The sequence below is a fragment of the Grus americana genome, chromosome 20 (genome assembly GCF_028858705.1).
Source record: "Grus americana isolate bGruAme1 chromosome 20, bGruAme1.mat, whole genome shotgun sequence".
NCBI classification, from domain to species: Eukaryota; Metazoa; Chordata; class Aves; order Gruiformes; family Gruidae; genus Grus; species Grus americana.
Window position 1 is genome coordinate 11,796,045 of NC_072871.1, and position 21,844 is coordinate 11,817,888.

General features: G+C 45.6%; 1 protein-coding gene across 6 annotated transcripts; it reads right to left on the reverse strand.

Annotated features, from left to right (window-relative positions):
- Positions 1-769: 769 nt before the first annotated feature.
- Positions 770-21,714, reverse strand: ADAMTS13 (ADAM metallopeptidase with thrombospondin type 1 motif 13). 6 transcript variants are annotated; one of them, XM_054848665.1, is made up of 29 exons: positions 21,439-21,714; positions 21,058-21,124; positions 19,933-20,216; positions 19,594-19,735; positions 19,079-19,215; positions 18,238-18,321; positions 18,028-18,152; positions 17,097-17,243; positions 16,628-16,762; positions 15,922-16,072; positions 15,158-15,265; positions 14,534-14,685; positions 14,368-14,431; positions 13,693-13,819; positions 13,321-13,469; positions 11,845-11,965; positions 11,051-11,131; positions 10,598-10,779; positions 10,036-10,171; positions 8,197-8,326; positions 7,343-7,532; positions 6,530-6,647; positions 6,054-6,183; positions 4,835-5,039; positions 4,029-4,341; positions 3,509-3,655; positions 2,858-3,034; positions 2,331-2,512; positions 770-2,045 (listed from the first exon to the last, which is right to left on the reverse strand). In XM_054848665.1, exons 1-29 carry the CDS (start codon positions 21,511-21,513, stop codon positions 1,887-1,889), a joined length of 4,218 nt encoding a protein of 1,405 aa, XP_054704640.1. In that variant the 5' UTR covers positions 21,514-21,714; the 3' UTR covers positions 770-1,886. The 6 variants fall into 6 exon arrangements, with proteins under 6 accessions (XP_054704640.1, XP_054704639.1, XP_054704641.1 ...); XM_054848664.1 differs by having other exon boundaries at positions 15,158-15,262; positions 19,079-19,218; XM_054848666.1 differs by having other exon boundaries at positions 6,530-6,644; positions 19,079-19,218.
- Between the last annotated feature and the right edge of the window lie 130 nt (positions 21,715-21,844).

The window sequence follows — 21,844 nt, forward strand, 5'->3', positions numbered from 1 at the left end:
CAGGTGGCCAGCGTGTGCTCAGAGGAAAGGGAAACGCGAATTTTTGCCTGAGCGTGCATTTAAGAGCGTTACAAAATTCTGCCCTCGAGGTAAGAGGGCAACGCTCCCCTTAATCTGAACGGAATCAGGTTTTCTCCCTAGAAAATGGGATTAGGACTTTGCTAGTCAGAGATGTCCCAGTTGGCAACCTGTTGGTATCCAAACAAATGGTACAGGGAAACAGCCTTAATTCTCTGAAAGATATTTGCGTTATCTGGAAATGAACCCGGAGCATACGGTCAGTCCCAGAGCCCATCGCTGCAGACCAGGGACTCTGCGCACTTGATCTGGAACAATAAATAGCAGCGAGACATGGGATCCACAGCAGAGTGGGAAGACAGATCCCATCTGCTAAAAGGTTACAAAAAAGGATTAAGGAAAGGATGTCTTTTCATTAACATCTCCTGTTAGACAGGAAATGAAGACCCAGTGCCTGCATCACCCACGCACTGCGGTGGGATAGCCGATATATCCAGCTCCTCGAGGATCTCGCTTCAAGAATCTACTTTCTAGCTCTTCCAGGAATGGAACGTAAATCTGGAGGCTGGCAAGCAAAAAACTTCAGGCTTAACCAGCAAAAAACAACTATTAAGAGAAGAAAATAAGATTTTGCGGTTGTAAAAAGATGTCAGAGAACTCGACTGAAAGAAAGCAGAAGCAGGGTTAAAACTTCCCAGGCAGAACCATTTATTGCATCCAGCATGAAGAGCAAGGGCAGATGTGTCCAGCCAGGCTCCAGGTGCGGAAAACACCCCTTAAGCAGTATATTGTGATTTTGAGGAGGATGACAGATTTGGACCAAGCACGGTCCAATGTTCAAGATATTAAGTAAAAACAACCTAAAAAAAATGTATTTAAAATCAAACTTGAGTGAATATTTGTCACTGCTCTAAACTACCTCTTCCTGCTACAACTCGTATCATGCAGTCTCAACAATCTCCCATTGCACAGTTCCTGTGAGATGAAGATACAAGCAGATTAATAGCACAGCTACTGTTCTTATCTGAGTAAATACGTCTTGGCACCAAACTCATGATTGAGACAGAATTCTTTTATTTTCCCATAGAAAAGAAATACTGGTATCACTGTCAGATATGTAACAGCAGAACCACAGAAGGGGTGGCTGGGGAGGGCCCTCTGGATGTCATTTAGCCCTCCCATATAAAAGCCAGCTGCCACCAGGGCTGGACCAGGCCAGTCGTGCCTTGGTCGAGCCAGCTCCCAAAAACATTCAAGCTTTCCGAGTGACCTGTCCTAGTGCTGCGCCACCCTCCTGGGCAAAGAAACTGTCTTGCCCTCACACGTGTCTCTAATCTTCTTGTGCTAGCAGTTCGCCCTCATACGCATCTTTGCCTTCTTTATAACGTTCCAGAATTTCAATGGGCTTCAGTTTTAAGGGGCTTTTACACCACAGGAGAGCGAACTTAATGGTTAAACCGTAATCGTAGGTAATTGCGGTATACAGAGGTTTCTAATGGGACACTGAGCCACCAAGAAATGAAACGACCATCCAAAAAGGTCACAGTACATTACAGAAGCAGGACCCTGAGACTTCAGCATCCAAGTCACTAACTACACACACGCAAACTGCATTAATACCAATCGGCCCAAACAGAAAGTCCCTATGAGAAATATTTGCTAAACATTTGGTAGTTACATGTCTTTTGCATAATCTTTATAAATATTAACTAAGATCCCAAAGGAGTCAGTAGATAGTATTGTTCTTACTCAGTAGATAGGGGAGCAGTTGCAAAAAGGTTAAGTGACTCGTGTGACCTTGAGCGGTGAACAGGCAGCAGCGACTAACTGGACCACGGCCTTTCTCAGTGCAGTGGCCCTGGCCCCTTTTATTTGGGCTCAATAGCATGATATTCAGCCCAGAAACTGGTTCGGTTTTCCTTAACATTTTCATGAAACTCAATTTCAGCTTGGCTTCCTGTTGATTGCCAGAAGAATTGCTGTTTCCCATGGAACACCATTGTCTTCATGGTGCTTACATCACGGACCTGCGTAAAGACAGACAGAAGCATTATATCACAGCAGCCTACAAGCGAAGCACCCACAAAATACTGGGGTCTTGCCAATTGGTCACTCAGGGGAAAAGCTGCGCTATACAAAGGTTAGAAGAAATACAGGAGACATCAGTAGTGCTCATTCACATCTACATTTACATAACAGAGATCAGAGTCTGACCCCCTAGGAGTTGTGACTGAATTTTGCATCTGGATGGAAACGTCTAATGAGGAGGGTCCATACTCGTCCAAACTATCCCCTTTAGGTTTCCGACTCACCAAGATGTAATTAAAATGCGTCTGGTTGCTCTCATTGCCCAGGTCAATATATAGGGCGCGGATAGCTATGCGATTCCGAGGAGGCACATTGATGAAGGTCCGACAGACTACTTGCCTTTGATCAGGCAATTGCACAGGATTCACTATTTCACCTTGGGGACCAAACAGCTGCTTGTCACAATCTGAGATGGGGAAAGGGAGCAGAAAATAAAATGATTTAGAGAAGTGTCCAGCATCTCCAAGAAAGAAATCATTTAAATTAAACACAGGCAGAGAAGTTTCTCTAAGGATTTTCATCTGGGAACCTCCAAGCATCAGCAAACACCTGCAGGGGGTTTGCCTTTAAAACAGAGGGGTAGTTCACAAGCAATATTAATTCCAACAGTCCTCAAGAAGGGGCTTATTAGCTGCTAAAAATGAAGCAAGGTTTCCATAGATTTCCACAGGCAACCATGATCCATGGAACACTGTGGGCCTTGTCACGGGTGCCTTAATCTAAAGCAACAGCAAAGCTTTCAGTGAAGTACCTTGGTAGTATTTTTTAGTTGCAGTTCTGCTGTTGTACTGAAGAATGACCCCGCTTCCTGGCAGCAAAACACGCTGTTTCACAATCAGTGTATTCGTTCTGGAATTTATCAGTGACAAAGGGAGCTTCCTGCAGCCTGTCCGCCACATCATTCGCCCAGAAAACAGCACTACCTCACCTGGAATGGATGAGCACAGGGACTAGAAACACTTTTACTTTAAGTAAAATGAGGCAACCTATCTTATATAGGTCTGGAATCAAGTAATTTCTGCGTGTTTTCCTTATCAAAATCTGTCACGAAAACAGTCCAGTTAACTAATCTAACTGTACTGATTCCAGCAAGAGGGTATATTACAGAGAGAATTTATAACAGGCCAAAGCAAGCAGCTTCTTTAACCCCATCAACTCCTTTCATCTCCTATCTGTCAACAAAACAGGTAAGAAACCATTATGAAAGGGGAGGAAAGGCATCATCTTCATTTAGTCCCATCTGGCAAAGACTCGGCAGGACAGAAAAACTTGTGCAATGGTTTCGGAGCTTACACAGCCTCCGAGGCAGCTAGAACCACTCAGGGCACCAAAGGCAGGCAGGCAAACGAGGTGCAGAATTCCCAAAGGGCCAGGCTAGTCCCCAGCACGCCCTGGGCAGTACCTGCACTGCAGTTGAGGGAGCTCTCCAGGACGCTGACTGTTATCTCCTCCCCGAGAGGACGTCCGATGGCCACAGTGCAGTCGCTGCTCTCTACACCCATCATGTTGATGACCCCAGTGGCATTAAGAAAGAGCCTTCCACAGACACCTGCACAGCAGAGACAGGTGAGAAACACATCCACAGGGAACTACAGCCGCTGAAACACAATTCCCATTCCCCTCATGGCACAATGAACAGACAAGCGCCAACAGTGCGCCCATCTTCTGAGTGGAGCATGGGAAGAGTCAGTTGCTGCCCAGAGGAGTTCCAAGTCAACAGAGCTTTGGGAAGCCCAGGGAAGTCATGGCACCTAGTTCAGACAACATGGACAGCTCATGGCATGCTGGAAGGAACAGCGTGTTGCCCCTCCCAACCGGGAGTATTCCCTCCCATGTTCCTGTCCCTGCATGGCGGTAGGGTCACCACAACCAGCTGCACACAGTAAGCACCTATCTCTACTTTTTGGTAGCATCCTCCTCACCTCCACTGGTCTCTCTTGTCTGTTCCTGAGGCACAGCTGGCACAGCAGATGGAGAAAGATCCAAGTCCTTGTATCTCGCCTCTTTGGCAGTTGCAGCTGTTGTCAGATGCACGGCCGGTGTCACTGTCTGCAGTCCTGCTCCATGGGACCTGGTTCCCACCGCCGGCTCAGGACAGGGCCCTGCAGAGCAGCCACGTACCACAATGGCCTTGGGGAAGCGCCTGCAGAAGATGGGGTTCACGTGCTTACGGGTTAGCAGGTTGAGGCAGAAATCCTGCCGTGTCTGAATGCCATTCCCACACGAAGTTGAACACTGCAGAGGAAGAAACCCACAGGCCTTTATACATGTGTTTCAGCTGGTATTTAGAAATCTATATTTATTGGCTCAGGCATGATCTGGGGGGCTGATCACTGATGCTGTTTTATCACTTGCCCTTTCAGTGCTCTAGTTTCATCTGCTATAAGATGGCCCGCCTCCCAGGGAATCTTCCAAACTATATCTTTGAATTGCAGACCACTTCCCGAAAAATCCAAAAAGATCTACATTCCAGAAGAAAACATGCCAAGGACCATTTTTAAACTGCAGCCAAAACCTGAGCTGAGAAATGCGGGAAGCAAACCTACGGCTGCTAAACACAGGGCAGCGGAAAAGATGGAAAACATCCCTAGAAACAGTTTAGCATTTCTGTGGGAAGTAAATAAACAAGGCAGACGTGGTATTTCTCCCCTGCATGCTTTAGGGAAGTGAGTGGCTATAAAACCGCTGCACTAGACATCAAGTGCTGCATCTGAACAGGAGCAGATACCTCTGTCCACTCGCTGAAGCTCCATTCATAAGAGCACATTCGGATGACACAGGGGATGCTGGTAAGGGGCTTCTCTGCCACAGGACACAAACGCTCCTCCAGCAAAATCTCCTTGCCTTGGTGAATCTGCACACAGGTGACCAGCTGAACAGCTAAGCCGAGCCCACAGCTGGAGGAACAGGGGCCAGCTGGGGTTACCTTCCATCTGACAGGACAAGGAGGAGAAAAAATAAGTTAGTGATGAATCCCCACCCTCTACTATCTCTTGTTGTAGAGAATGCACTGCAACTCCCTCATCCTTCCGCTTCTCAGCTGCTTTCTTCACCCCTGCACCTCACAGCCTTTGCTGCCTACAGCACTTACAAGGCAGCCTTTGAAATAAGGTTGGGCAGTCTGGAACAGGTTTGGAGTTGGACCCAGAGGGCATTCACATTTTGCAAGAAGCCCAAAGACTCAAAATATACATTGAATCTTACTCTGCATCCATTAGTCTTCCCCAGGGTGACATACATAGCTTAACTGCAAAAACAATCTTATCTCCCTCCAAAACACACACCACTGAACAGTCAGATCAGAAGCTGCATGAGCCCATTTTGTAATGCCATCTGGGAACAACGCAGCCATCAGTGATACCTCCAGCTGTCACCCATCTTCCCTGGATTTTAAATGAAACCAGCCTATGGAAATACACCTGGAATTGCATTAATGCACATATACACACTGGTTCGTGTTTGAGACATCCCCAGTCACCCCACTGAGTGCAGTCTGCAATACCATAAATCCTGTGGAAAGTGCCATCCATTTTCTTCTGTTCTCAGAGCAGCTACCCCAGATTCATAGAACATTTCATTCGAGCTACTTTTCTTGATGCTGTGTGGAAACTGTGCAGCTGGCAAATGTGTCACCATCTTTTGTAGTTATGGTTTTCTTCCTACTTCCCCAGGGTAATAAGGGATCAAGAGGCTTTCAGGTTTTCCCTAGACTCAATCTCCAAAGACTTCACTTTAGTTCTGCTTGAGAATATACCAGCCCAGGAAAGACTGAGTTTGCCGAGTTTGGACCACTGCTACTGTTTTTGCAGTTGGCTGGCCTTTCAAAGCAGGGGAGAGGAAGATAACATCCTCAGGGTAGCCTGACCCTTACTTTGCCACGTCCCTGGACATAGAGAGAGGAAGAAAAGACCTCTCACTGGCTCGTTATCTCCTGGTAACTGCTTTACCTTGGCGGGCAGGGACTGAGATCACAGACTTCCATCCTGCTCTCTGGCTTTGGCACTGGATGACAGTTTTCTTCTTGGGTTTCTTCTTTGGTGTCAAAAGACACACATGTGTACTGTAGCTGAGTCTTACCTAGAAAGGGAAGCAATCTTACAGCATGGCATGCATGCAAAGCTTGAAAATAAGCCATACAGTGTCAGTCGCATGTGCATGTACAAAACAAGCAAACTGCCTGAGCGCCAGGCACACTTATTGCACTCATCCCCCCAACTCTGGAACACAGCGGCAGCCAGCCAGCCCTCTAAACTACTCCCTGAGCCAGGCCCCCTTGCCTCTTCCAGACTCAAAAAAATTGTGACCACAGCTACACAGGCATTTAGAGCTGTAGAGGGGAAAAGACCAGGTCCCTGAGGTTCCTAGGCACTGAGCTCACGCCTACAGCCAAGTAATATTTCCCTGCAACACTGAAAGATCTCACCTCTACCACAAGAGACGGAACACTCTCCAGCTAGAGGGATCCAGACATACACGGTCTGATTTTCCAGTTGGATATGCCCAAGTGACTCCGAAGTCTGAAGCAAGTGTGCGTCTTCCTCCTCAGAACAGAGCAAAAAGACCCAGACTGACATTGGCACCTGCTTTCCACATCGGTCTCGATCTAACGAAGCCGGGGGATACCTCCAGATCAAGCCTACAACATATTTGCTGTCACTGAAGAAAGAGGAACATTTAAGCACTTTCTCCATTTTTGCAGAACACGTATTAGGAATAGCTAAGGACATCCAACAGCCAAGACCCCTCCTAATTCACACTACCTGCAGAGACATACCCGAGACTGGAGATGCCTAATGCAGTCTCTTCCCCATCTGTAAATGCACACCTGGCAGTGGCTCCCCAGTACGGATTTGGACCAGCGATCCTGTGCTGAGAAGCCCTCTTCCCTGCTAGCAATCCTCCCTATCATGTCACAACCTCTGTTTGACAGCAAGGTATTTACCAGTGGATCAGGGGTTATTTCTGTTTCTGCTTTTGTTGGACTCTGTGAGGAGAAACTAAGAAGGAACATAGTCAGCAGTTGCCCTAAGCAATCCACCACTATAAACTGATTCATCCAGCAGCATTAAGAGGGACAGAGCTTTCTAAAGTGACAGGATGAACCTTTAACTGGCAAGATATCCTTGGTATAAACCCACCCTCCCGGACTCCAGTAACAAGATGGTTCTTCATAACCAGAAGCCTCCTGCAAAGCTTCCAGTGAGACTTCTGAAACAAGCCAAGCCAATAAACTCACTTTGTCCCAGCCTAAAGGGCAGACAGTAACCACACATGGCACAACGGAGAGGGGTTTTTCTTCTGCTGGGCACAAGCTGTCATCCACAACAGTCTCCAATCCATCACGAAACTGAACACAGGTCAAATTCTGCTGGGCAACTCCGGTTCCACAGACAGCAGAGCATTCATCTATCTGTGATATCTTCCACCTAAATGGGAAGTAATCGTATCACCCTATTTCTCATCTGGATCATGGAGGTTTATTTCTCATGCCACTGAATACAGAAACGGGTCAAAGAGAATATTCAGCTTCTCTATTTAAAGAGCCACGTCCGGATGTGATTGAGAGGACAACTGCTAGGAATGTAAATCCTTGCACCAACAGCTCTCTAGGACTAAAAGCACCTAAGCTAAAGAGCTATAGTTCACAGTATAATCACTTTTTATTAAACACTAAAATGTCTATGAGATCAATGTCTGGGCAGACTTGGCTCTTGGTCCTCTTTCCAGTCTAACACAAGGGTCTCCTCCACAGTAAGATCAAATCTTTGTTGGCACAATCTTGGAAAGGACGTAAGCAGACGTCTTCTTCTGGCCATGCCCCCAAAGTATTTCCATTTAGCAGACTACTGTAAAATATCAGAAGGACTATCTCCCATTCATTCAGCTGACATCTCAATTACCTCATGGGACCAGGAAAGACAGAACATGGTTTGGGATCTGCTACACCATTATAATTAGGAAGAAACTACTTCATACCTCTCCTTTTTTTTTCCACCTTGCACAATGCAAATGAGACCGCAGAGACTGGGTTAGCTGGCAGAGAAATGACAAGTGAAGCAAGAATTCAGCCGAGCTTCCAGGAACACCAACCTGTACAGGCACGGCTCCACGGCACAGGGCCTGCGCTCTGAAAGGGGCTGCGGGAGCTCCAGACACCACTGATCCTCTGTTATTTCATTCTTTGTCTGGTCAAAGCACACATGATCCACTGGTCGTATCCCTGGGATACAAAAGGAAAAAGAAAGAAAAGAAAGTCATAAACAAAGTGAACAGTTCACCTCTATTATGCTAGGAAGATGCTGTAATTTCTCTTTAATCAAATTATCTGTGTAGGAAAAATGGCATATTTGGGAATACAGACTTTCTGTAAACACACAACCCCCTTATTTCTGATATAACGTTTCCTCGTGAGTTTTAAAGTGACCTTCCGAGATGAACAACCCAGAAGATGAGAAGTTTGATGGATAATCCACTGACAAAATGGAAAGATTGCTCTAAACTGGCTGTTTGCAAGAACAAGGCTATCAATCATAATTTGGTCCAAATTACTTCTAATGATCTTGATGTCTGACTGATGAGGGACAGGTTGCTGACAATAAGCTCTAGCGGTCAGCCATTTTTAAATGACATTCTGTAGAGCTAATCATGTAATATCATGATACAGTCTTTGCACAGCAGACAGCAGCATGCCAATGTCCTCAAAGCGATCATCAATATCCAAAACTGCAGAGAAACTGCAGACTTGCAGTGCCTGTGGCATGCAAGAAATGAAATATTCATAAACTACAGCTATAAACAAGATTTTTAACAATACTGAACCTAAGAGGTGAAGCAGGTGAAAATCCAAACTCAAAAAAGTTACATGCAAAGCTGTAGAGAGTCTCCTTTGCAGAGAATGAGCTACCCACAAAGAGAGACAGGCATTCCTGAATCTCAAAGAGCATGACCCTGAGAAGCAAATGTCAAGAATCAATCAGCAATGTTATCTTTTCACTACCCTCCTTGTTTTCAAATAATGCCTATTGGTAAGGAGGGCCTGAGCATCGCTTTCAGCTCTCAAGATGCAATTTCAGTTCAGATACTCAACTCTCTGTTATTTTAAGTCCCAGCTTTCTCATTTTTTTTTTGTTTATGACTGCATTAGTTGGGAGGCCCTAAAGAGTTCTTTACTTCAGGGTTTCAGCAACCAATTCACCTGGGGAATCTGCTGGAGAAAAGCTCTTCAGACATAACTAGTCCTATAGATTGACTTCCATAAGTATCCGTTAATGTATTTTCTAAATTCTTGTCATAAAAGTCTTGAGAGGCTTGCCAGTGTCATCTGTATTATCTGGTAAACAAGATGTCAGACCGTCTACCAGAGCGATCTGTTACAATCTGCATTATGATTTCTTCAGGGAGACAGAAAGGATTAGCCATGGCACAGGAATAGAATTCTAAGAAGGAAGTTTTATAATTAGCTCTGAGGCTTTAGACACCAGATACCACTTTGGTCTCAGACTTTTGATGTTTCGCCAACTTCAAATTACAGTCTTCAATAACTTTGAAAAATCTGAGAAAATTATTTAGTCTTAAAACCAAAAGTTCAGTTAAAACCCATTTAAAAATCCTCTTCATGATCAAACATTTTCACTATCATTTTGATGATTCAGCTCATTTGCTGATTTGCTAATTTAACTCAAAAGCTGTACCACTCTTTTCTTCGGTTCAGTTTAACACTGGCAACTGCAGCTCGCTTTCAGCAATTCGCTTTTAAATTCAGTTCAGTTGGTTAATAAGTGCTAACCAAGTCTCTCTCCCTGATGTCACATTTCTTTCAGTCAGCCCAGGAGAGCCCATGGGGTAAAGATCTGTCTGACTACCAGCCAGCCAAACTAGAAGCCTGCCCAGATCTCTGTAAAAAGCAAAGATTGAGTACTGCTGCCTCACCTTCCCCACAGGTCACTGAACATGGCCCCTGCTGAGGAACCCACGTATACATCAGATTCTCTCTGGGGATAAAATAGCTGAAGGTGATGTCCGGGTTGGTGGCATTGCCATATTCTTTTGAATACCTTCGATAGACCTGGTGAAGGAAAAAGTCACGGTCAATGCGCAAATCAACTCAGACTCATTTCTTAGGACAGAGATAAGAGAAGCTAGTCCCCCTTTTCCATCCAATCCTGAGCCTCAAAGATATGACTCTCAGTTCTTGCCAGATACAGTCAGAGTACTCACTCTGTGAATTCTGTGCACAGGGCACTGAAAAAAAGACTAAGCCAAGCAAAAGGTTTAACTCAGTATGCTTTCCCCCACACAACCATCCCCCAGACCTGCAGAAAGCCTGTGGGCAGCCAACCCTCAACCTTTCCCAAGAAGAGCAACACCATCACTCTTAGTGAACACCATCTCCAGCAGCCTTGGACGTGCATTCTGCGCTGCAGCAGAGCTACATAAACTCAGCCTGGCCAGTTCAGACTGGCCCCATTCCAACTCTGCTATTTTAATTTACCTGTATTTCAATTGCTTCCTGTGTTGGCCCATCCACATGGACTTCCTCCAGGCTTGGCAGGTTGTCCTTGGTGAGAAACACTTTGTATTTGATCTGGCTGTCCTCCAGAACCGATGGATAGGTGACATTCAGTGAGATTTTTCCTTTTCCAGCAACCACATACTCTCCTTTAACCTTCACAGCTAGAGAAGCAAAAGTAGCAGCGAGGTTAAGAGATATTACATGGTCACCAGGATCCCCTGGTGCTGGCAGCTACAGACCGCCCATTTGCTGGAACCAGTTTGATCTAAGTGAGGCATCCCAAAAAGCACGGCTTCTAGCACTTCCCACTGGAGAGTATCCCACAAACAAACTGTATCATCAAGAACTTTCCTCCCAAACTCCATTTTCTTGTTTTTATAAGCTTGTTTTAGCCCTGCCTGTAGTCCCTCCTCTCCTTTTCATTCAACTCACCCAAGTGTGTGAAGAGTGGTCTCCGATTGGTAACATGGACCAAGGTGGTGTTATAAGGCACGGAGAGAAATGTAACGTACTCTGGAAGGATGGAAAGAAAGAAGATACGGTCACCTTCTGTCACTGTACCTCTTTTGAAAAGGCTGGAGGTTACAGATCAACCCCTCTTCACCTTACTAGCATGCTATCCGTTGGAGGACAAGCCTTACAGGCAGCAACAAAGCTTAATTGCAGACAGGGGTTACATAGCTAATATAAAAAAGGTAAGGATACAACAGTGGTGGCCAGGAGGTAAATTCACACTGACCTTAGCTTTATCAGCTTGGCTTAAACACAGTGCTGGGGAATACAGCAAACAAAACTGAACTGCATTGTGTCCCGTTCTCATCTTTCTTTTGTTCTTTTTATGTTCTCTGCCAATATCTATATGTGACGCTGCAGGAGCTAGATCAGTTCCCAAACGGATGTTTAACATCTTGGGAAGAATCTGACACAGCTCCCAGCTCCCGGTAATTTGTTGGACTTCTTGAATGGCTACATTTCTGGTCCACGTCCAGAGAACTATGACCAAAAAAGTCACTCTGCCCACACAACAGCTACCTCCCTGCTACAAATCTTAGCTGCCTTCTCTGCTGACAACCCAAACTCCACTGCCACATCCTCCATAAAATAAAATCAAGCAGAAGCAGAAACAAGAACTCACATACAGAACATTATGAACACTCAATACACATACAAATACGCAGCATACAAACAGTACCATAATGTTGAGCCCGAGGGTGAGGATTACAGACCTTTAGCTTTTCCTTCTGTGTAAGATCCACTCACTTTGGTGCAAGTGGTATTATCACCCCCACAGACCTTGCAAGAGTCCATTATCTTCTTGGAGTCCATCTGGCCATCACACCCAAATGCCTGAGCAAAGGGGAGAGTCTGTCAAGACTTGTCTATTCTGAGAAGAAAACAAGTGAATGAAAGCAACACTGCCTGAATTCCTGAAACTGCCTGTTCCATTTGTAATTCGAATTTAAGACAACAAGATAGACAAAGATGCATTTGTATCTACATCTACCACTGTACAGCAGTATGCAAAGCCAGGGATTGGAAAGTCTTAGCTAAGAGCACAAGTTTCATTAATTGTGTGACATTTTCTTTCCCGTAAGCAGCAGCCCAGAAAGATTTCTCCTGTGACCTAACACAAAGTCTCTGCATCCCCTCTCTTCTACAGACTCTTTCTGGAAGGGGAAAGAAAAAAAAAAAGTGTGTGTGGGGGGAAGCCCAGGAGAACAGTAAACATGAATGGCAGGTTCTAAAGGAATCTTTAGCTCCCCAAACCCAGCTCACATCCTTCAGCCTGGCCTTCAATCCCGTGGAACTCAGAAGAGAGATTCTATCCTCATTCCCATGAACAAGACTAATTTACACAAAGCTACAGGAGGATCTCAGCAGGCTTAGCAGCAAAACATGTGCAACTGTTGAATTTATGCTAGAGGCACTGATCCCAGGCTTTGGATGCTGCCATAACATACATATTTATCACTGTTGCCAACAGAACCGTAGAAATCAGAATAGATTATGCCTACACCCTCTGCTGTTCAATAGGTGGAAATGCATTAAAAAACATTGTGAACATGAGGATAATGAGAAAAACATAAAATGTTAAAAGTGTATTCTGGGAATGTAAAGAAACAACAGAAAACATACAACCGGGTCAGCATTGAGCAGTTACTAAAATGCAGACAGCGCGGGGGAGTTACATTCATCAAGAAAGAATGCCTTTCTCTCATCCAATCCAGAAGAAAAAAAAAGTTATGCTTCAGTTTTGATTAGTGATACTGCAACAATCAATTCATCAAGTTACGATTTCCAGGTTTTCCTCCTTATTTTGCCACTGACCCAGTATGTTCAAATCACATGACTTTTCTCCAGAGTTAGCATTTTCTAGGGCTATTTATACCATGCAAACTGAACAGCTAACGTCTCCTCAACCAACCCACAAACCAATTGCTTCTTGGATTAGGGATGAATAGCCGTACGTACTTGCTTGCATAATTAGCAGAATGCTTATCTAGAGGCCACTGGCATTGGATGCCTAGACAGAACAGCAGATTTGCTGGACTCCATCCAATAAGCCAAGAACAAAACTCTCTTCTTTTCAGAAGAGCTCGCTCTCTTGTTTGGGACCCTGTTTTTCCCCCTGCTCTTAGTAAAGTGACTCCTTTGGGGCAGATTACACATCGGGGGTTCACCTAGACTCCCCAGTTACTTACTCTGCAGCTTCCCATTACACACAGATTGAAAGCCCCGTGGTGTTCAGAGTCATCCTGCTCACATCTGGTTCCATCTATGAAACTGTCTTCGCGGCTTACCATGAATTCGTTTTCAACGGCCCTGCACATGTGCTTGCATAGCATGTCCCCTGGAGGAGGCAGGCAGGAGGAGAAAGGAGTGACTCTCTCAGAAAGGCATGTGGCTGACCACCAAGAAACAGGAAGAAGTCAAAAGGATCTGACAGAAAGAATATCCAAGTTTCACCTGAAAACTAAAATAATTGGTGAAACGGCCTTTTGACTTCAGAGTCCAGACAGGTCCACAAGCGCTCCCCTTCACAAAGAAACCACGGTTTCTCAGCCTTTCCTTACCTTTGGCAAAGCCAACAGCAGAAGTCCAGGTATAAAAGGATGGCGTTTCTACAGTGAGATACAGTGGCTTTAAATTTGTTGCTGCACATTGTTCAGCCATAAAGTCCTGCTGGGTCATCAAACAGGCCTACATCCCAGAGAGAATTGTATGGGTAATGAAAGGAACTTACTGAGCACAAATCCCAAGCAGCATTTTAACAACTAGCTAAAGGCAGAAAGCAGTGGCTGGTAAGTAAAACACCAAAACAACTGCAAATAAAGAAAACCACTTTAAAGGGAGGCTGCAGGATATGCAGATAATTGTGTTTGGAAGCTGCTATCTTTGCTATTTATACAAAATAAATGGATAAGGAAAACAGGAACAATATAAGAATGTCCCTCTGAAGAAAATTATCATTGAGTGAGTCACTATTTTCTCAGTGTCTGTCCTGATATGCAGACATAAAGAAAATGCTTCATTACACATGAACAATGCTATTAAATAATACTGCTGTCTTCAGACACAGTGGAACAAATACCTCTCCCGTCATCAGACAGATGGAGGCTACATGTCAGATCTTTACTCCTCCTTCCCAGAGCAGTCAGCTGTGAGAAGTACAGTCCCAGACCATACAGCTCTCAAAGGGTGAAACGGTGTTAAGAAACAAGCTCAGAAGATGCCATCAGCTCCATTACCTGAGTATTGCACATCTCCACTTGGATGCTGGTGCCATGGCATTCCTGCCCCCCAAAAGCAGGCCTGGAAATGACAGGAAAAGAACTCCTCAGAGGCAAATTTGTCCCAACAAAAGAGCAGGACTCAGACCCCATGGCCCTGGACCAGCCAAAGGTTGGTTCCTACCTGGGGTTGTTACAGAACCGCTGCCTTATCACAACTCCACCTCCGCAGCTGCGGGAGCAGGAGGAGAAGGGGCTCCAGCCAGACCACTGCCCATGGACCACAGCCATGGGGTTCAGTTCTTCCAGAGAGCTGCACTGTCCCTTCGAGCACCACTAAGACCAAGAATACACAAAATTGGCAGCAGCACCACAATGACTCCAGCAGGGCTGGGATCTACAAGGGTGGCACAAGTCCCCATCTTTTTGCAGGCCAGACTGTAACAGAGAATCCCAAGATGAATGAGGCACCTTCTCACAAGAGGCTAGAGGAGTCTCATTCCTCATTATAGTCTAACATGAGGTTGGGGGTAAAACAAAGAGCTGACAGGCCATTTCAAGCAGAAAGGCCTTGTAGGAGAGCTCAGATATCAGGCTAGAGACCTGCAAAGCAACTACAGAGATACAGACAAGGAAGAAACACCAAGATCAGCTGGTACCAGTTTGTAACTGGAGTGTCTGGCCTTAGCTCCCTGGCCAAGGGACAGTGAGTGCCACGTATCTTCCAGCCACCAACAATGGCTCGCTATCTAACAGGCTCCACAGTACCCACACCCGCTTCTGACCACCAGATCAGCAGCCTCCTTACCTTATTGATTCCACACTCAGTACCATCCAAGAGGGGAACAAGAAGCCGAGTACAGCTGGATTTGTCTCCTGGTTGTACATGGCATGAGAGAATTTCACATACGTCCTGCTGTGACAAGAAAACCAGGGAGTTCAGGGAGTAACTTAGGCTCATCAACACAGCAGTTCCAAAAGTTGCTCAGTGGAAATGGTGCGTGTCCTGGGTGTTTGGCTTCCCCCCAGCTACCCAACAGTGCAAGCAAGTCCCTTCATTTCTCCTGCTTCTGGGCACGTCAGAAGACCAGCGCTGCCAGCTGTAACACTAGATAATCAGCTGAAGCAATAAAGTTTCACCCACCTTAGTGCTTCCTCATTAACAAAACATGTCCAGATGGCAGATATTATCCATGCTGCATTTCTCAGCCATGCAGACTTGTGTAACAGTGGGGAAGCTGAAGGGATCCAGTGACCAAGAGCTCGCCAAGACAGGACCCACAACTCCCCTGAGTAGGTGTACCCAGCACCGGCAGTGCCAGGCCCCTGTTTGGACAGAAGGTTCTGGGTACCGTGCAAACTTTAAAGGAGACTTATGCGGACAAAGGAGGTGACGGAGACAAGGGAAGCATTTTAAAAACATTTGAGGGTTTGTTCTTTGCCAAGAAATCTGTGGCAGGAAAGCACCTTTCATCCCTTTATAGTAAAAGTGTCCCCAGCTCCCTTTTCCTGAATCTTGGCTCCAGAACATTTCCCTCCTAGCCCCTAGCAAGACAGAAACTTTCTACCTACAACATTGCTGTCAGCAAAGGTGCATGCTGTGGCGACGCTTCCAAAGGCTATTTTACATTGCTCATCTGCTCCATAGTACAAGCCAGGCTTCCATCCGGGGATGCTGCCGTCCGTGTCCGGCAGGTCATTTAAGCAGTTTGTTTGGCCTGTGCTGATAGAGACATAAGAAATAACACTTTCCCAGCTGTGGGCAGTAAGGACAATGACATGTTTGCAAACTTCTGCTGAGTTTCATTCTGGGAGTTGGCTGTTGCTTTCCCAGACAACACATGCTTACTGTGGGCTGTGATGGATTTAGCTGCAGCAGCTGCCTGGAGATGCTCACAATTCCCTGCTGAAGTTATAACAGAAACTCGTGCCTGTTCTTCACCCAGCCAGCTCAGAGCCCGCAATGCTTGTTTAAACCTAGATGCTCTGACATTTTAAGTAAAATTTCTAGGCTGAGCTAGTGTCTGAGGAGTCCAACACAGCCCAGGCATGTTAGTCACTAACCAAAGTCATTTCCAGCTACTTGAAGCAAAAACTGGGTTTAACCTCAGCAACAGACGCAAGTGCTAAGAAATAAACAAACCCCAAGCACTTCACAGTTCCTCATTTTCCAAGAATTGTATTTTATTTTACTCCTTGTCTTTCCCTGCTCTCTCCTAAGGTCCCAGCACAGGGCACCACTCCCACACAGGCACACAGAACTCAACCATTCCCTTACCTGACAAAGGCCAGGAACTCTTCTCGACTGCACTGCGACCAGGTGAGGTCAATGCTGTTGTGGTTTCCTGCTGAACCCATGATGTAACCGCTGCTGCTGCACCGATTCCCCTCACCATCGTGGGGGATTCCAAGACTGCAACAGAAGCAGCACAGTGCCCTGAGGAGAAGAAACCCAGAGGTTGGGTTCCCTCAGAGTCTCTCTTCTCTAAGCAAGGACTGAGCTCCCTCTGCAGCCTTTCCTTCTACTGCTGTCACAAAGGTTTTCTCTCCTCTCGGCAGCTTCTAATTGTCACAGAGCATGCAGGAATGCAAGAAATGCAAGGAACTCTTTCCAAAGGTTTTGAATAATCTATGGGAAACTCCCTGCTATGCCAAGAGATCCTTCTCCTCCTTCAAAATCCCCTAAACTGGGCAATGTTTTTGCCGGAATAAAACATACTGGGCCACTCTGGGGCTTTCCTACTGACCTGTGCCCAATCTCATGGGCTATGGTGACTCCAAGGTCAAAGCCAGTGTCCTGGGTAATAGCACAGCTCCAGAAGGAGGAGCAGACTCCACCTAACTGAGTCACACCACGCAGCTCCTTGTTCCCATCAGGTAACTCCAGGTCAAACCTAAAGTAAGAGAGACAGATACAGAGGAAAGAGCAAAGAATGATTGCAGCTAATAAAGTCAGGTCTAGACATTCAATTGAATTTATTTGCACTTTCCTGATCTAACTTCTCCAGCTACCTAACATTTCTTTTGACACATTGAGCTCCCTGGGGCAAGATGACAGCGGTAGGGTCCCACAAGTGCCCACTGTTCAAAAACTGTGGTGATTCTACTTTAAAAAATCCTGATGTCCCCAAACAAGCAGAATAGAATAAAATGACCTAATCCTATTTGCAAAAGACAGAGCAGTATCATCATCTCTGAGGAAAAAGCACCCAAACAAAGCCATTACACTCAAGAAAAGATTGCCTTCGACACATTTAGCCAAGGCAATTTAGAGGAAGGAGCCTGAAAGTCAGGCAAAATGTCTAAGTCAGAGTAGCACCTGTAATCTTCCGCAGAAAATGCCAGTGGGTTTTCACTTCCAGTTACTGTTTGACTTTTCTGCCCACAAAAAGCTGCAGTGGGTTTGGCTGTGCTGCTCTGGAGGCACAAAATGTCCGCCCAAGTCTGGCTGGTCAGCACTTGGGGAATATTCCAGTTCCTTCAGAAACAGCACCTCTGATTAACTGCATGACACCAAGGGCAGGAGAATCAACCCCAAACAGGAGAATCAACTTATCTGCAAAGACCCTGTGATGCCAAACTGCTGGAAGACCCAGTAACATCACTGTCACTGTGCTGACAGCTGGACACCAACAGCTGCATTTCCAGTCCCCTCCCAGGGCGGGGGAGCTTCAGTACCTGGTGATGTAGAGGACAACGTCAGCATGCTGGGGGTCAGAGTCATTCTGGGGGTTGACCTTCTTGCTCCACTCACAAACGCTGATCAGCGATGAGGTGATGTTTGTTGTGATGTTTACCTCTGCCTAGAGTGAAAGCACACGTCTGCACGTTTCATACAGCTTTTAGCAACCGCTTGGACAACACTTGAACATCATCCTCCCTGCTTACCTCTGGTTCTCTCAAAACAAGCATTTGCATAAGATGAACCCTGAAATGAGCACCCAGCGAGGCGTCTCTCAGCAGCTCTGCCCCCTGTTAAGAGATAGAAAGGATCCAGTAAAGAAGTCCTGTGACTCCCACTACCTGTTCGCAATAACAGGGCTGCATTCACTACAAAGGTAGCACACCTGGTAACCATAAGGGGCAACTATAGATTCACTGGGAAGTACAACATTAAAGTATGCGCCACAAATGTAAATAAGTCTGTCAACAGACGAGAACTGTTGTTAGACTTGTCAGAGACTCTGAAGCAGAGAGAAGAATCTGCATGGAAAACAGTTTCATAGGGTAGGAGAGTGAACGCTAAAGACATTTTTTGCAATACACACACACAGAAAATGTATAAACAAATTCTTAATAATAGCAGAGGGAGACATTTAGAGAAACTCTGTAATAGAAATAAAACATCGAAATGTAAAATGAAAGATTAATTCAGTGGATCTGGTTCAATCTCACTGAAAGCATCAGGGACTGGATCAAGGCTCTGGTGACAGAACTCTTGATACTGTATCTGACATATAACAGTATTAGTAACGAAAGGAAGAGCTACGTTTTCTAAATGGGCTTTAAGCTTCTAACATCCATTTTCCTCGTGCAGCTCCTTGTACCAGGGAACACTTGCCATGCAGCGCCAAGAGAAGTGGAGAGGAACACCCTGCAGATCAGAAGTGCTCTGTACTAGGAGCACGTAACCACAAAGACCTCTGAAAGTGTACTCACAGAGGTCCGTCTGCCCGTGACACTGTGATCTCTCACACTGGGACAGCAATCCAAACAGAAAACTACTCACAATGTTCAGGTTGGCAAGAATATATCGCTCTGTGTCCTCCTTGTGGTACAAGTAAACATCTGGACCTGCTACGACCATCAGCTCCAAATGTTTGACAGCTCCCTCAGCCCTCTTCTGCAGGCGAGAAGGAAACCGCCCTGCTGAACAGAACAAAGGGACACAGGGACTTTAAAATGCAAGACAACATAAAAGGTCCTACAAATCCACTCCCTTTTCCTGAAGGACTAGAATAATCCAGCTGGAAGACCACTCCTCCAGTTGCTTGCTCAGGTTTCCCACTTCTGTTGGTTTCTTTCACTTGCCAACATCCTTAATAACATGCTTATGCTATGAAAATAACAAACACCTAAATGAAAACACACTACTTACACCTCAGTGAGGTGGGAAATGTCTATCAAGTATACTCATATATTTGTAGATAAAGATTTTTCCTCTCAGCTCATGCAAGCAGCCCCAGTACCAGGAGACAGCTTTTCCAAGCAGAACAAGCAGGGCCTCCTCTCCACGTACGTTACCTCTTGCAGTATTTTCCCCTCTTGCAGCACTTCTGAAGAGAATGTGGGGTCTGGAGAAGCTGAGGTCGTTCAGCAGGGCCACATCTTTGCTTCTGACAGGTCTGATATGAATCTTTTCCTCATCTGCAATGACGACTCCTTGCTAAAGGAGATGAAATTCCATCTCTGAGTTATTCCAAAGACATTTGCTATCAATGGAGAACTGTGTGCCATATCCTTCCTGTTTCTTCTTTGTAATGCTCAGATTTATTAAATGGACGGTTCACATGTCTGGTGCATCGAGCCGCAAACCTACAAAGGCTGTAAATGCTTGTGAGAATAAGTTCAGTGCGTACTCACCAGCTGCCCTTCACAGTAAGTGACTCTGCACTTCGCCCCGGGAGGTTGCAGTGGATTTCCACCTGCAAAGCAGTTGCCTGAGAATCGCTTCAGTAAGCTAAAGGAAGAGTTCACCACTTGCTTGCTCACAAAGGAAGAGGAAAGGAGGGCATGGTCCTCGAGAAATTCAAAGGCGTAGAGTTCTCCCCAGGCCTCAATGGAGCAGTGTTGAATCCGACAGGATGTCAGCCCCATCTGTTCTTCTCTACAAGGGCAAGTTGGCTCAGCAATAACAAACTCAGGTACTGAAAGAAATGAAAGGAGACCAGAACAAGGGAAACAGTTATGAGGAGTGATGATACACAGAAAACAAAGGCAATGATCTATCTCCCTAGGAAAAAATACTCTCCAAATGACAACTGTGGTCTTTCGGGGGTCATCGTGTCAACAGTCAAAGAACTTCTACGCTTTCATGTATTCCAAAGTGAGGATAATCTGATTAGGAACAGACAACAGCTCTGAAACTGGCTCCTGATTTATCGGTGCTTTTGCTCTCTTGGTAAGGAGAACAGTTCGTTTAACAAAGATGGAGACAGTTTTACTTCCTCAGATATTTAGTATTACCAAGCGAGAATTATCATAATCCAGAGACACTGGGATGAGCACTAGGTGAAATCACAAGTGGACAACATCCTTGCTTTAAGGATTTGAGAATTTAAAAGGTATCTTTACTCTGAACTACCATCAATCCAGACCCAGAGTGCTAGTCCCTCCACGCATTTATTTAAAAAAAATTATCAAGTGCATTTAAAGCCATTCTTTAAAATTTCTTGTCTAAAGCTTACCACTCAGAAGAACTGGATTCGTTAATCTCCTAGAAAAATACTAATTCAGAGAGGACCGCAAAAGAAATGTCCAAAAAGATTTATCATATCTCCTTCAGCAGATTTTAAAATATTGACCCAGTTCTTCAACCGCTTTCACACTGAAACATGGATTGCCTCACTGAATAATGGGATTCAGAAATGACAAATACTTGTCAGATCTGGGTTCGTTAATAAGTGTTCTTAGCATTATCAAATGTAAGGGATTAGAAATAAACTGACAGACACGTTCCAAAATCAAGAAAGAAGGAGCCCTGCATACCATCAGACACCGAGCTGGTTCCAAAATAAGAGAAAACATCTTCCGCATCCAAAGCGCTGAGAAATTTCTGCAAGAAGAAGAATAGCTTTACATTTTTTTAAGAAAAACAAATGAATACAAGACTATCGCTTCACTGAACCTAACCTGGAAGGAACGCCAGCGGACAACTCAACGAGTACCGACGCCAAGTTCTCATGGCTTTATTTTGCACTAAGCATGGGCTGCACAACAGCCACTCAGAGGAAACAGCTTTATCTTCTTGATTAGCGAGGTTTGATGGATTTTGGCTAACAACACGTTGTGTTGTCTCCTCTTTTTTTTTTTTTTCCTAGAAATAAGAAAGGCTTCCTGGAAACTGCGTTTTCTGGAGGTCAAACTCACCTCTTGGAAAGCCGACGGCCAGCAGAAGCCCAAGGGGAGCATCACGAGAGCCCGGATCGTCAAGCTGACGATCATGCTGGAGGAGTTGCAACCAACACCGCGGAGTCAGCGGCGGCCCAGGGGTGATTAAGACGATGTTTGGCCCAAGGCATCACGTGGAGCGGAAGGGAAGAGTGCAGGGTTTAAACAAACAGGGGAGCTGATCCTCTGCAGAGAGGGGCAGTCGGGGGGAACGGCCTGCAGACGGAGGTTTTACAGGAACAGCTGGAGGGAGGGCGGTTTTGCGCAATGTTTGCAACTTCACTGCAGCCAAAGAGCGCGGCCACAACGAGCTTTGAGCCAGTCTTTGCAGCCAAACACACAAGGGGCGATTCGCGGGGGGGGGGGGGGGGGGGAGAAAAGGGGC